This window comes from Ochotona princeps, chromosome 5 (genome assembly GCF_030435755.1).
Source record: "Ochotona princeps isolate mOchPri1 chromosome 5, mOchPri1.hap1, whole genome shotgun sequence".
NCBI classification, from domain to species: domain Eukaryota; kingdom Metazoa; phylum Chordata; class Mammalia; order Lagomorpha; family Ochotonidae; genus Ochotona; species Ochotona princeps.
This window is the reverse complement of record NC_080836.1, coordinates 103,160,623-103,173,751: the sequence shown is the minus strand read 5'-3', so window position 1 is coordinate 103,173,751 and position 13,129 is coordinate 103,160,623. Positions and strand designations below refer to the sequence as shown.

General features: G+C 43.8%; 1 protein-coding gene across 1 annotated transcript in view; it reads right to left on the bottom strand.

Moving 5' to 3' along the window:
- GIGYF2 (GRB10 interacting GYF protein 2) overlaps nt 1–13,129 on the bottom strand; it is a 106,658-nt gene that overhangs the window by 64,570 nt on the left and 28,959 nt on the right. Inside the window, exons 4-5 of the mRNA XM_058665117.1 lie at nt 4,509–4,638; nt 3,590–3,685 (exon numbers count right to left, since the gene is read on the bottom strand). Of these exons, the coding sequence (XP_058521100.1) occupies nt 3,590–3,685; nt 4,509–4,638 (226 nt within the window). The remainder of the gene's footprint in view (nt 1–3,589; nt 3,686–4,508; nt 4,639–13,129) is intronic.

Here is a 13,129-nt window from a genome sequence, read left to right as displayed (position 1 = left end):
AAGACATAATTCTATTCATATAAAATCTGACAGTGAAGTAAAAAACCTGTGGACATCAGAAGAATTTATGAGAGAATGTTAAACTAAGACAATGTCTGCCTACGCCCTTCCTTGTAACACGTTTAGGCAGTGTGCACAGAGGAAACAAACCTTGCTCCTCTCCTCAGTCGAGACCACCCTGGCTAAGGGGCAAGAAGCAACGCTTCGACTCATCATGTGAAAGGAAAAAGAACTCCGAGAGTGCTGAGATCCGCTGAGTAGTTGAGCCTAACATTGATGATTGTCAATCCTGATTCAAAAAAATCAACTGAAATAGTGTATCTACATGTCCTTCATTCAAAGGTAACCTGTCAAAAACTTGCTTCATTTCTGAATTTTTTCTTCCATGACTCATTTTCTCCTTTATTACATTTTTTCAAAATTTTACGCAGCACAATTTGCTTGGATAAATTTTGTAACTTATCAATGTGAGTTGAGTTGTTTTATTGAGATTTTCTGCGTATTCAATCATCTGATCAAGTAACTTTAGAACAGAAGACTGAGGTTGCAACTGGTAACTACGAAGATCAGCACCTACACGGCTGTGCGGCCCGGAAGCACAGCCCGCCGCGTCAGCAAGCAGCAGGGGCTTCCAAGTCCTGGGCACGAGGCTGCCTAGCCCCGGATCTGCTACTTCTCCCACAATGTGTACATAAAATTTAAGAAAGAAAAACACTGAACACAGCAATGAATCATAATGCAGCACAGGTATGGCAGTAGAAAAACACAAATGGTATCCTCATTTTCAACTTCATACACTCAACCAACAGTACAGAACAACATTGGTTTACTTTAGAGCTTTCTATTGTATTCCACTGACCTGTTTACCTAACGTGATATGGAACTGTTTTGACTACTAGAACTTTGTGATAAGCTTTGAAATGAGCAAGTGTGAGTCCTCCAACACTGCTGTTTTGTTCTTTTTTTTTTTTTTCCCCAAGATTGTTTTGATGATATATAGGGTTTCTGGCCAATTCCTAATGAAGCTTAGGATCCCTTTAAAAGAGAGCACTGGACTTTGAGATCTGGGCTGGCAATGACCACGAAAACCACTTTGAAATGTACTGCCATCCTCATACCAAGTCTCCCAAACCATGAGCTAAGATTGCTAAGATTCCTTTCCATTGCATTTAAGTCTGCTTTAACTGGAGCACCAGGAGAAAGAAGCCCTATAGCAGGCTTCTTTAGTCCTCAAAGAATGAAACGGTTCTGTACACCTTGACAAGATACTTTTGCTTATACCTACCAACACCTATACCTAAAACACTGTGGCACACAGAGAACAAAACGTTGGCATTCTGACTGCAAAAGGACTATATCATTGTAAAATACAGGAAAAAATGCACTCAGAAAAAGCAGCACAGGACAGAAGCTCTATAAACATAATAGAAAACAAAGTTTTAAAAAGCTTGCTTGATAGCAATGTTTTGAAATTAACCACAGGGATCATTTATTCCCAGTTATTGACTAGGAATTAATTACTAGAGTCATTTATGACTAAAGTAAACACACAGAACGGCCTTCTGGGGATTAGCCATGTACACTACAACTGTGCTGACTCTAAGGATTTTCTAGAAGCTTTTTGTCAATTCTTAGGGGTTTTCCATTTATAACATCATGTCATCCGCAAATAAAGACAGTTTTACTTCTTCTCTACCAACATCTACTTGTTTGCTTTTCTTTGAGAAGCTTTTCTTGAGAAGGCTGATATACAAACAGAAGGAGAGGCAGAAACATTCTCCATCCACTGATTCACTCCCCAAGCAGCCACAATTGCTGGAGCTGAGCAGATCTGAAGCCAGGAGCTTCTTCCAGGTCTCCCACAAGGGTACAGGGCCCTGCATGTGGCCTAGAAGCCGTGAAGGATGGTCCAAAGTCTTGGGACCCTGAAGCCCACACAAGTGACCTGGAAAAAGTTCCTAGCTTCCGATCAGCTCAACTCTGGCCATTGAGGCCACTACAGCAGTGACCCAGTAGACAGAAGATCCTTCTCTTTGTATCGCCTACTCTCTGTATATCTGCCTGTCCAATAAAAATAACTGGCATTCTTAAAAAACAAATAAAAATAAAAAATGAAAACAAATCAGACACACAGATATGTTATAACCTTAAACTCTGACATATATGAATAGCAAATGTGTTGATGTGTGTAACATAATTACACACACTTATTTGAAGCACATAATAAAAATACTTTTGAGAAATAAAACCAATACATAGTCAGGTGTGAATATTCAGGTGTAACAACTTCAGAAATCATTTGAGAAAAGACCCTGCATTTGTTCTGTGTATTCTTTACAGGAATAAACATCTTTTAGTCAATGACACTATCTGCTGAAGAGATACCGAGTTTCATGACTAAAGACAGAAGAAACATAATATAGAAAAAGTCATGAAGAAAACCAAAATTCTGAAAGAATGGTTCTGAAAACTACCCAAAGTTAATATTGTATCTTGGATTTTAAAACAGTTTCAGACAAGAGACATTTTAATTCTCCTAAGAGTGCAAAGAAAATACCCAGGGCTGTCACAAGGAGGAATGATGAAAATGTTGAGGACTGAGTGGCAGTGGTGGCGATAGCCACACTACTCAGCAGACTGCACCCAGCCCGCCTCCGCACAGCCGGGCAAGCAGCACAAGACGGCTGAAGCTGGGGCTCTGCTCCCACAAAGGAGACCAAGGTGACACTCCTGGCCTTGTCCAGCGCTGAGGAGTGAACCAGCAAATGCAAAATCTTTCCGTCTCTCCCTCTAACTCTTATAAATAAATTAATCAATCTTAAAAAAAAAATAGGGCAACACAAAATTTGCTATTTATTTATTGGATCAGAAGTTTATTTCTCACATCACCAAACCCAGATTACAGGAAAAACCTGAGTGCTTGTGACCTGAGAATATACATTTTCTACTAGCAGGAAAATCACTGCTAAGAACTCACGCTGGGCTGGCTCTACAGCACGGCGCGCCAAGCTCCTGCCTGCAGTGCTGGCATCTCATATGGGCACTGGTGTGAGCTCTCACTGCTCCACTTTTGAGCCAGTTCCCTGCTTATGGCCTGGAAAAGCTGTGGCTGTTGGCACAAATTCTAAGGTACCTGCACTCAAAAAGGAGTCTTAGAGGAAGCTCCAGGCTTCCAGTCTTGGACCAGCTCAGTTCTGGCCACTGAGGCCATTTAGGGAGTGAATACCTAACTCTGCCATTCAAATAAAAATACAAAAATCTTTAAAAATTCAGATAGAAAATTACTTCTGAACAATGCTCTCTACAAAGATGGCCTCTCCCTCTCCCCTAACAGCAACTCTTCATAATCAATTACAAGGGATGGTTTCAGTAATCCTTAAGAATGCAAACACACTTGCCTGTCTCTACAGAGTACTCCTAAGCTTTCCACTTTATTTAGCAACATCTCCACACCACATACCAACAAAATGTAAGGAGGCAGAACCACGAGGATACAGAATACCCTTGGGTTCAAAGCAGTGGCTCCCTGTACTCATGCTGCAGCAGGAATAACAAGGCTTGGATCTGCAGCTCAGAGCTCAAGACAAACCTGTTCTTCTTCTGTGAAGGGCACAAGAGCCAACGGCAGCAAGGGCTCCTCTTGCAGAATGGGCAGAAATTCTTTATCCAGGAGGTCAGAAGGTATCTGAACGAGCAAACACATGACCATGAGAAATCTGCTACGACTCTAGTTAAAGAAGTAACACCCAAGGCCCGGCGCACTGGTCTAGTGGTTAATCATTGCCTTGCATCTGCCGGGATCCCATAGGAACGCTGGTTTGTGCACTGGCTGCTCCACTTCCCATTCAGCACCCTGTTGTGGTCTGGGAAAGCAACAGAGGATGGCCCAAAGCCCGAGAACCCTACACCCTGATGGGAGACCAGAAGGAAGTGCCTGGCTCAGCTCTGCCATTGCAGCCGCTCGACGAATGAATCAGCAGACGGAAAATCTGTCTGTCTCTCCGTCTATATGTAAATTTGCCTTTACAAAATAATAAATAAATCGTTAAACAGAAAATGCTCTCGTGTTTTAAACTGCTATTACAAATACAAGTGAAAGCTTTTCAGACAAGATCAGGCTCAGTAGTATACATATTTTGAAAGAGGCAAACAGGAAAACTACTCTCTACGAAAATGTTATATTTAACTCATAAAAGAAAAAGACCAGAGGCTAGCTCCGCCTCTCGATCCTTCCATCTGGAAACAGGATGCAAGGTGTAAATCAGAGGAGAAAGTCTTCATTTTCCAGCCATCACGCCGTGATCTAAAGTGTCCCTGATGCTGCCTGTTACTGCAAAAATAGCTTAAATTCCTTCTAAAACCATGTTACACACAGAAGAACCCCTGACAAACACTGCAGGTCACAACACAGAAAATGGCCACGGCTGAGAGAAGAAGTGCATCATGCCATCACACAGCCACACATCACTGCACAGAGTAAATGATGCATCTTGCACCTAACCTCTTACCTTATTGTCTTTAAGGAAAAGCGCTAACATCTCCTCTCGGCCATAACGATAGTCTGCTAATTTATACTTGGGCAATGCTGGAGAGAGAGGAGGGGATGTAATACTCCCACCACTGGACAAAGCACGCAGCCTGAATCAGACAAAAAAAAAAAAGTGTCAAATATTTGGACAGTGAATTTATTTTGCATAATATACAAACAAAATTTCAAGTCACTTCTTTGGAAGAACGGGAAGAAATCGCGTATCTCAAGGTATCAAAGAACATTTAATACAGGCTGCTGTCAAAGCACACTGCGAGCAGTTCACTAAGCAAGAACCAGACAAGCCTGGAGCCAGTCACCCTTAATCTAAAGTGATTCATGGCATGTCCCTGACAAGCCAGGGAGCGCAGTAAAGAGGGCACACTCCCTCCAAATTGTCACAGATGCTTACAAGAAGAGTGACATAACACCTTGCCATCATTAATTCATAAAAATCAGCGTCCAGGGGCGGCAATCTACAGCCAGTAAGAGAACACTGATCAAGCCAGCACCCCACACCAGAGTGCCCAGGTTTGAGTCTCCGATTTTCCTCCAAGGTTCCTGCTAATGAGCACCATGGGAGACAGCATCCCACATGGAAAACCTGGATCGAGTTCCTAACTCCCAGCTAAGACTGGCCTTGCCCTAACTATTTCGGCATTAGGAGATGTAATCAGTGAATGGGAGATTTCTTTGAAATAACTTTTTAAAAAATTGATGTCTGACAATACCCAAGTATTGGAAGCAGTTCTTGAGAGGACGTACTGAAACAAGCAGGCCAGCACTGGTGCCGGTGCGCCAAGCCGCCTTAAACAAGGTGCTGTTTCAAGTTCCAGCTGATGGGCCTGGGAATGCAGTGAACGACGCACACCACCCAGGGAGACTTTCAGGATGGAGTTCCTGGTTGTTAGCATGGGACTGGGACAGACCTAGCAGCTACGGTCATTTGGGGCATGAACTGGGAAATGGATATGTCTATGCATCTGTGTGTCTCTCTCTTTCAAATAATTAAAAAAATAAACCTGTAATAAGTGAATAACTTGAGACAGTCACTTCAAAAAGCGATTTGGGAGCCTAGTGGCCTAGTGGCTGAAGTCCTCGCCTTAAACATGCCGAGATCCCATATGGGAACCAGTTGCAATTCCGGTGGCCCTGCTTCCCATCCAGCTCCCTGCCTGTGGCCTGGGAAAGCAGTCGAGGATGGCCCAAAGCCTTGGGACCCTGCACCCGCATGGCAGACCAGAAGAGCTCCTGGTTCCTGGCTTCGGATCGGCCAGAACCGCACAAGGGGAGGTTCCTCCTTTGAATATCTGACTTTGCAATAAGAATAAATAAATCTTTTTTTAAGTGATTTGGTATAACCAATCACATTATTTGACTACTTGATAATACTTAAAATAGTTCATAAAGTATGCTACACAAAATAAAGAGCAAACTGCATTATAATAAAGATAACTTTATAAACCTGCAAACAGGACCATACTGTTTACAGACACATACAAAATATAGCAAAAGCAGAGAAGTAAACATGGATTTGACAAATAGAACACTCAGGGTAAGACTGTATCTGCAAAAGGGAGGTTCAATTGTATCCGTGATATTAACTATCTTTTAATATAAGCAATCAATTAGTCCAGAGAATTTTATAGTGTAGGAAAATAGAAAAAACAAACTAAAGAATATACTCTAAAGACAAATGGTGCCTCTAAGGAACAAGAGTGGGTAAAGAAAACCTACTTTAATTTTCAACTTTTAAAAAACGTGGGGGTGGGGGAAAGATGGCAGGAAAGCCTTGGTACAAGTGCAGCTGCCCATGGGACAGCAACACCCGGTATCCTAGCAGAGTGCCTGGGCAAGTCTTGGCTGCCCTGTTGTTCTCTGCTTTCCTGCAAGCACACATCCTGGAAGGCAGCAGGTAAGGGCTTAACTGAGTTCCTGCCACTTCATGTGGAAGACCCAGGTGGAGTTCTAGGTCCCAGACTTCTGTCCACAACAGCACCAAATCCTGGGGACACGATCAAAGGCATCCCTCAATTGATATGTACCCTCCCTCATTCTGCCTTTCAAATAAACAAAAATAAATGGACACTACATTACAAATCAATCTTTTTTTAAAGATTTATTTTTTATTACAAAGCCAGATATACAGAGAGGAGAAGAGACAGAGAGGAAGATCTTCCATCCAATGATTCACTCCCCAAGTGAGCCACAACAGGCCGGTATGCGCCGATCCGAAGCCAGGAATCAGGAACCTCTTCCGGGTCTCCCACACGGGTGCAGGGTCCCAATGCATTGGGCCGTCCTCAACTGCTTTCCCAGGCCACAAGCAAGGAGCTGGATGGGAAGTGGAGCTGCCGGGATTAGAACCGGCGCCCATATGGGATACCGGCGCGTTCAAGGTGAGGACTTCAGCTGCTAGGCCACGCCGCCGGGCCCAATCAGTTTTTTGAAAAGAGGCGGGAGGGACAGTGTTGTGGGATTGGAGTAGAGTTCACACATGACGCTAGCATCCTACATGAGTGCCAGCTTGTGTCCAGGCTGCTCCACTCCTGATGCAGCTCCCTGCTAATGGCCTAGGAAAAGCAGTGGAGGATGCCCAAATATTTGGCCTGTGCCACCCATATAGGAGACCTGGATAAAGCTCCTGGCTCCTAGCTTTAGCCTGGCCTACAGCTGCCCATTGAGTTCATCTGGGGAGGGAGCCAGCAATAGAAGAGCTCTCTGTCTGCAATACTTTATAAACAAATACATCTCTTTTCAAAGAGGGGAGGGAGAGAACAGCAAATATACAATACTTCCCTACCCCAAAAAACATGCAGGAATGAAATGGTCGCTTTGGGCTGTGACTGGTACTTTTAGCCCATGCTTTTATGCCAGTGCAAAAGTGATCTTCCTATCATTTGTAAACTATTATAGTCAGTTGTAAGTTAAGCTTGTGAATATAAAGAAGTTAAAATTATGTCTGCCAAAAGGGGAGAGGGACCTGTAAACAGTAGCAATATCCCACGGCAGAGCTGTGTCACTAGCAAGTGGGGAACAAGTAACAGAAGCAGCTGATGATCTGGAAGGCTGCCCGGCTTATTAAAACGAAACAGCAAAGCTAAAAGGGATCAAGATATTTTATTTCAATAAATTCAGACGCTTGGTCTAAGAAAAAACCAACAGAAGCATTAAAATATATACCCCAAATTGCTTTGCTAAGCTTTATTTGCAAAACCAAAACAAGCACGATATACAAAATTACTACACAATGGGGCAGGTGTCTGGCACAGTCACCCCGCTATCTGAGATTTTACATTGCATACTGGGGTGCTTGGGTTCATGTCCCAGATCCACTTCTGATTCCAGCTTCCTGCTAATGTGCACCCTAGAAGGCAGCAGGTGATAGTCCCAGGACTTCAGTTCTTGCCACCCACATGGGAGATCCAAACTGAGTTCTGCTCTTCTCACTCAGGTTGGCCCAATCCCCGCTATTCTGAGCATTTGGAAAGTGAACCCAGCAGATGGAAGAGTTTTGTCTTTCTCTTTCCCCACCCATCACTCAAGTAAGATGAAAACAACAATTTTTTTTAAATGAGCATCAAGACAAAGTAATACACAGCATACACATGCATGCCAAACCAAACTTCCTGATTTTATTTCTCCAGTATCCAGCTGATACAGTAATGATCTCTTTTTAAGTTCATTATATGTGAAAGGCAGAGACAGAGGAAAAACCAATCTTTCACCACTGGTTTACCTCTTAACAACTGCAACAGCCAGGACTAAAACCAGCTAAAAGTCTGGGGTTCAGCATGAGTCTCCCAAATGCTTGGGCCCTCACCTGCAGTCTCCGGGGCTGTGCCTTAGCAGGAAGCTGCAATGGGGGGTACGGCTGTAACCTGAACCAGTACTCCAACACAGAATGAGGGCATCCCAAACTGTTGCCCCTAAAAATATTTTACACATAGAAAATCTTAAGAAAATGCACTAGTACAGTGTGACTATAGGGTTTTTTCCTCTCAGGTCTAATATTTTTTAACTTATTATGGATAATGTTCAACATGTTAAAAGAAACATGTGACAAATTTCCCTCTGCCAATCGCTCAGCCACAAATATTCATGTCCACATCTGATCTTCCATGACCCCATGAAAGCCTTCTTTTCAAACAGAAGTGTTGCATATTTCACCCTGATGTTTTTTAAGGATGTTTTTTAAAGTCTAGATTTTTCTATTTTCCTCATCCTCTTCGTTTAATGTAAACTGGTCTCTAGGTGTAGACTCAGTGAGATGCGCACCCTAGGGGAAGACGTTGTGGCACAGCCAGTTAAGCAACCATCTATAACACCGGCGAGCCTTGTCTGTCCCACTTGGGCCCCTCTACCACATAGCAGACTGAGACAAAACTCCTGGCTCTTGACGTCAGCCTGCCTGGCAGATGAATCAATCTCTCTCTCTCTCTCTCTCTCTCTCTTCCTCTCTCACTCATTCTGCTTTCAAGGAAGTAAAACAAGCATTTAACAAAAAAAAGAGAGATGTGCATTCTATTCTTACTGCAAAACTTTCTCTCGGGTGGTATATGACTCTTGCAGCAGGCTTTGGCGACAGCAGCAGCCACTGATGATGACTACTTAAGGACCCCTGAGCCCATTAAATGTGCAAAATGACTATATTCTATCAACCTCATTTATTTATTGATTAGCTGAGGGTGTTTCTACAAAGAGACACTTTCCTCTGAGATTAACTGGGAGAGTCATCCAAAGGGACAGTATACAAAAGAATTAAAGTTAATGCCTTCTTTTTCATTACTTTTCAAAATAAGAACGGGTTCACTAGTATCCTCAACAGTAACAAACAATACAACTCAATTCACTGCAATTAGTACTGACAATGTTCCAATTGTGTCTTCTTTGAGTAGGGGCAAGATTCCAAATTGAAACTGGCTTTTTGGTTCTTTTTGTATGACCCTAAGTAGTCTTCAACAGTTTCATCTCCATCTGGAGTTTATCTGAACTCCATCTGTTTTAACTGAACTTACATTATTTCTTGCCTCAGATCTGGAACCAACCATTTCTCCAGGAGGCCAAAACTCCTTAGTATAACGACAGACCATAACTACTGGGAAGGTCTTTGTGTCCTTTCCAAACATTTATGGGCTTAAAGGTTATTTAGTTCAACCCCCAAAAGACAGGCTGACCAAACAGGTGACAAACATACATGTCCACAAGGTGTGATCCAACTACCACTCAGGGGCTTTCCAGGAAACTGCTTCCTATCAGATCCCTGTACATTTTGGCCCCTGCCTACAGATCCAACACTAATATCCTCTGAGGACCAAAGCTAGAAACTTTATACATAATTAAGTTCTTTTAATCTCATTTAAGCTTCACAACAACCCCAATTCAACAAGAAAAATGAAGCTAAGGGATTACAAAACTGGCCCAGTCAGTAGAACATACACTAATTTTCCAGGGTTTAAAAATTATTCAAGGGCCCAGCGCGGTGGCCTAACGCCTAAAAATCCTCGCGTTGAACGCACCATGATCCCATATGGGCACCTGTTCTAATCCCAGCAGCTCCACTTCCCATCCAGCTCCCTGCTTGTGGCCTGGGAAAGCAGTTGAGGACGACCCACCCAAGGCCTTGGGACCCTGTTACCCATGTAGGAGAGCTGCCTCCTGGCTTCAGATCGGCGTAGCACCGGCTGTTGCAATCACTTGGGGAGTGAACCATCAGAAGGAAGATCTTCCCCTCTGTCACTCCTCCTCTCTTGATATCTGATTTTCCAATAAAAATAAATCTGAAAAAAAAATTATTCAAAACAATCATGGGGAGCCTGGTGCCATAGCCTCACGGCTAAGGTCCTTGGCCTTGCAAGCACCGGGATCCCATATGGGTGATGGTTCTTACTCCGGCATCCCCGCTTTCCATCTAGCCCCGTGCTTGTACCCTGGGAAAGCAGCAGAGAAAGGCCCAAAACCTTGGAACCCTGCACCCACGTGAGAGACCCAGGGAGGCTACGCTCCTGGCTTTGGATTGGCTGAGCACCGGCCACTGCGGCTGCTTGGGGAGTGAATCAATGGATGGAAGATCTTCCTCTGTATTTCTCCTCCTCTTCGTATATCTGACTTTACAATAAACATAAATCTTTTAAAAATCATGGGCTTTTTGCCCAATGTTACTTTTATAATACACATTTACTATCTTAAAATATCTCTTTGAACTGAACCAATATCCTTCCCAAGTGTTTCAAGCAACATCCAAGTGAAAATCATTTCAATATGGACAGTCATCGTGTCTCACAGTCCCTCCTCCTCATGGCCTAACACCCTCTAATTTGTTCAGCAGTTCTGAAAGCAAGGTTTCAAATCCACTTACTAACCCTGCCCACTCCAAAGCACTCAAGCGCCTTTCCAGTGCCTGGGCAGGACTTTTTAAATTGCTTCTAGGCACCAATGTTACATACAGCACAGCCAAAGGTTACGCCAGCTGTTGTGGAGAGACTGAGTCAAGCTGAGAACAGAGGTTAGACTCTGCCTACTAATCTACCAAATCCTAACCAGAGTCCCTTTGTCACCTACAAGACACTTAGAAATGCTAACATATTTGAGTAACTCCTATCCCAAAAAGCCCACCAGTTTCTTAATCTCTACACAAACCTCTCTTCTGGAAAGTCAATCTTTCTCACATGCTTTCCCCGTAGCTGGTTTCCTCAGAATTTCCTTACTTGCTGCAACTTCTTTCTTTTTTGCAGTTATGAACTGTTCTTCCTTCCAGAAACAATTCAAAACAGTTGCAACCTGGCTTCTTCCACCACTCCACTGCTTCACAAATTCACCAAGGAGGCCCAGCACAATGGATAAATCCTCACCTTGCAGCAGCGGGGATCCCCTATGGGTGCTGCTTTGTGGCCTGGGACAGCAGCAGCAAACGGCCCCAAACCTTGAAACAGCACCCTCGTGGGAGAGTTGGAAGAAGCTCCTAGCTGCTGCCTTCCGATCTGTTCAGCTCCGGCCATTGCAGCCACTTGGGAGTGAACCAGTGGATGGAAGATCTTTCTCTCTGTCCCTCCTTTTTTCTGTAAATCTGCCTTTCCAACAAAATAAATAAATCTTTTTTTTTTTTTTTTTTAAACTCACCAAGGACCTCCAGATTGCCAAATCCTGAGGAGAGTTCCCTAAACCACGACTCTCCCTTTCCTGGCCTGGCCTGAGACTTGTTTCACACAGACAGCTACTAACATATAGCAGCAGCAGGATACCTAACCAAGGCGACCCCACAAATTCTTTACTTCTTAAGTGCTGCCCAAAATCTGAACTTTCAGCTTACAAAAACAATTTGCCTATAGATGATGGTGATCAACGGCTGTGAATGCACTCCTGGCCAGCCCCCATCTCACACAGCCACATGCAGCCCATCAGCTCCACTGCCTATAGTTCACATCCCTGCAACCTGCCATAAGAACTTATTAGGTCTGGGCCAAGCGGCGTGGCCTAGCGGCTAGAGTCCTCGCCTTGAACGCACCGGGATCCCATATGGACGCCGCCGGTTCTAATCCCGGCAGCTCCACTTCCCATCCAGCTTCCTGCTTGTGGCCTGGGAAAGCAGTCGAGGACGGCCCAAGGCTTTGGGACCCTGCACCCACGTGGGAGACCCGGAAGAGGTTCCTGATTCCCAGCATCGGATCGGCGCACAATGGCCCGTTGCGGCTCACTTGGGGAGTGAAACATCGGATGGAAGATCTTCCTCTCTGTCTCTCCTCCTCTCTGTATATCCGGCTTTCCAATAAAAATAAAAATCTTTAAAAAAAAAAAAAAAAGAAGAAGAACTTATCAGGTCTAATTTTCAATCCTAGTATCTTTCAAACCATCCCCTCTCTACCCTAAGCTAATTCTTGTTTACACACTTTTATTCCTGTAACCAAAAAAATCAAGTACTATTCCAGACTTCACACTATTATGAGTTATTTCAAATGCAAGTCTGATAGTTCCTGCTTAACAATCCTTCACTGACATAAAATGATCAAGTCCAAAGTTTCTTATCATAAAAGGGCCGCTCCAAGGCAAACCCATCTCCTCAATTCAGTTTCCTGTGTCTTTACACACACCCTTTGCTACTGTCAGGAATAGTTTTTCTAATCTTATTCACCACTGCAGGGGAGGAGGGGTGGTGGGCAGAAAAGAGAGGCTGAGAGAGAAGAGAGGAAGTGGAAATAAGAGTGGTGGGGAAACAAACGGAGCAAGACTGAGGTCCTCAGGAGCTTGCAAGACACAAGAACCTATGGAGTCTCCAAAAGGCTAGCAGACAACACACAGGAAAAGTAAAGAGCGTCACGCACACACAGAGCTACTGCAGGGCTTAGGGAGGACTGGGTCCCATTCACATGGTAAGCTCACTCAGCCAGCTGCAGGCCAAACACAACAGAGACAGGAAACATCAATGGGCTATTGCTGCAATAGTTTATGTCCAAGAGGACAGTGGTCATTTACCAAGGCGATACCAATGGATGAAATCACAGACATTAACAAGTACAACAATTAATCTTGAAATAAACTGACATGACATTGCAAAGGACTAGATACAGGAATCAGAAGAGACTATTAAGGATAACTCCAGACTTC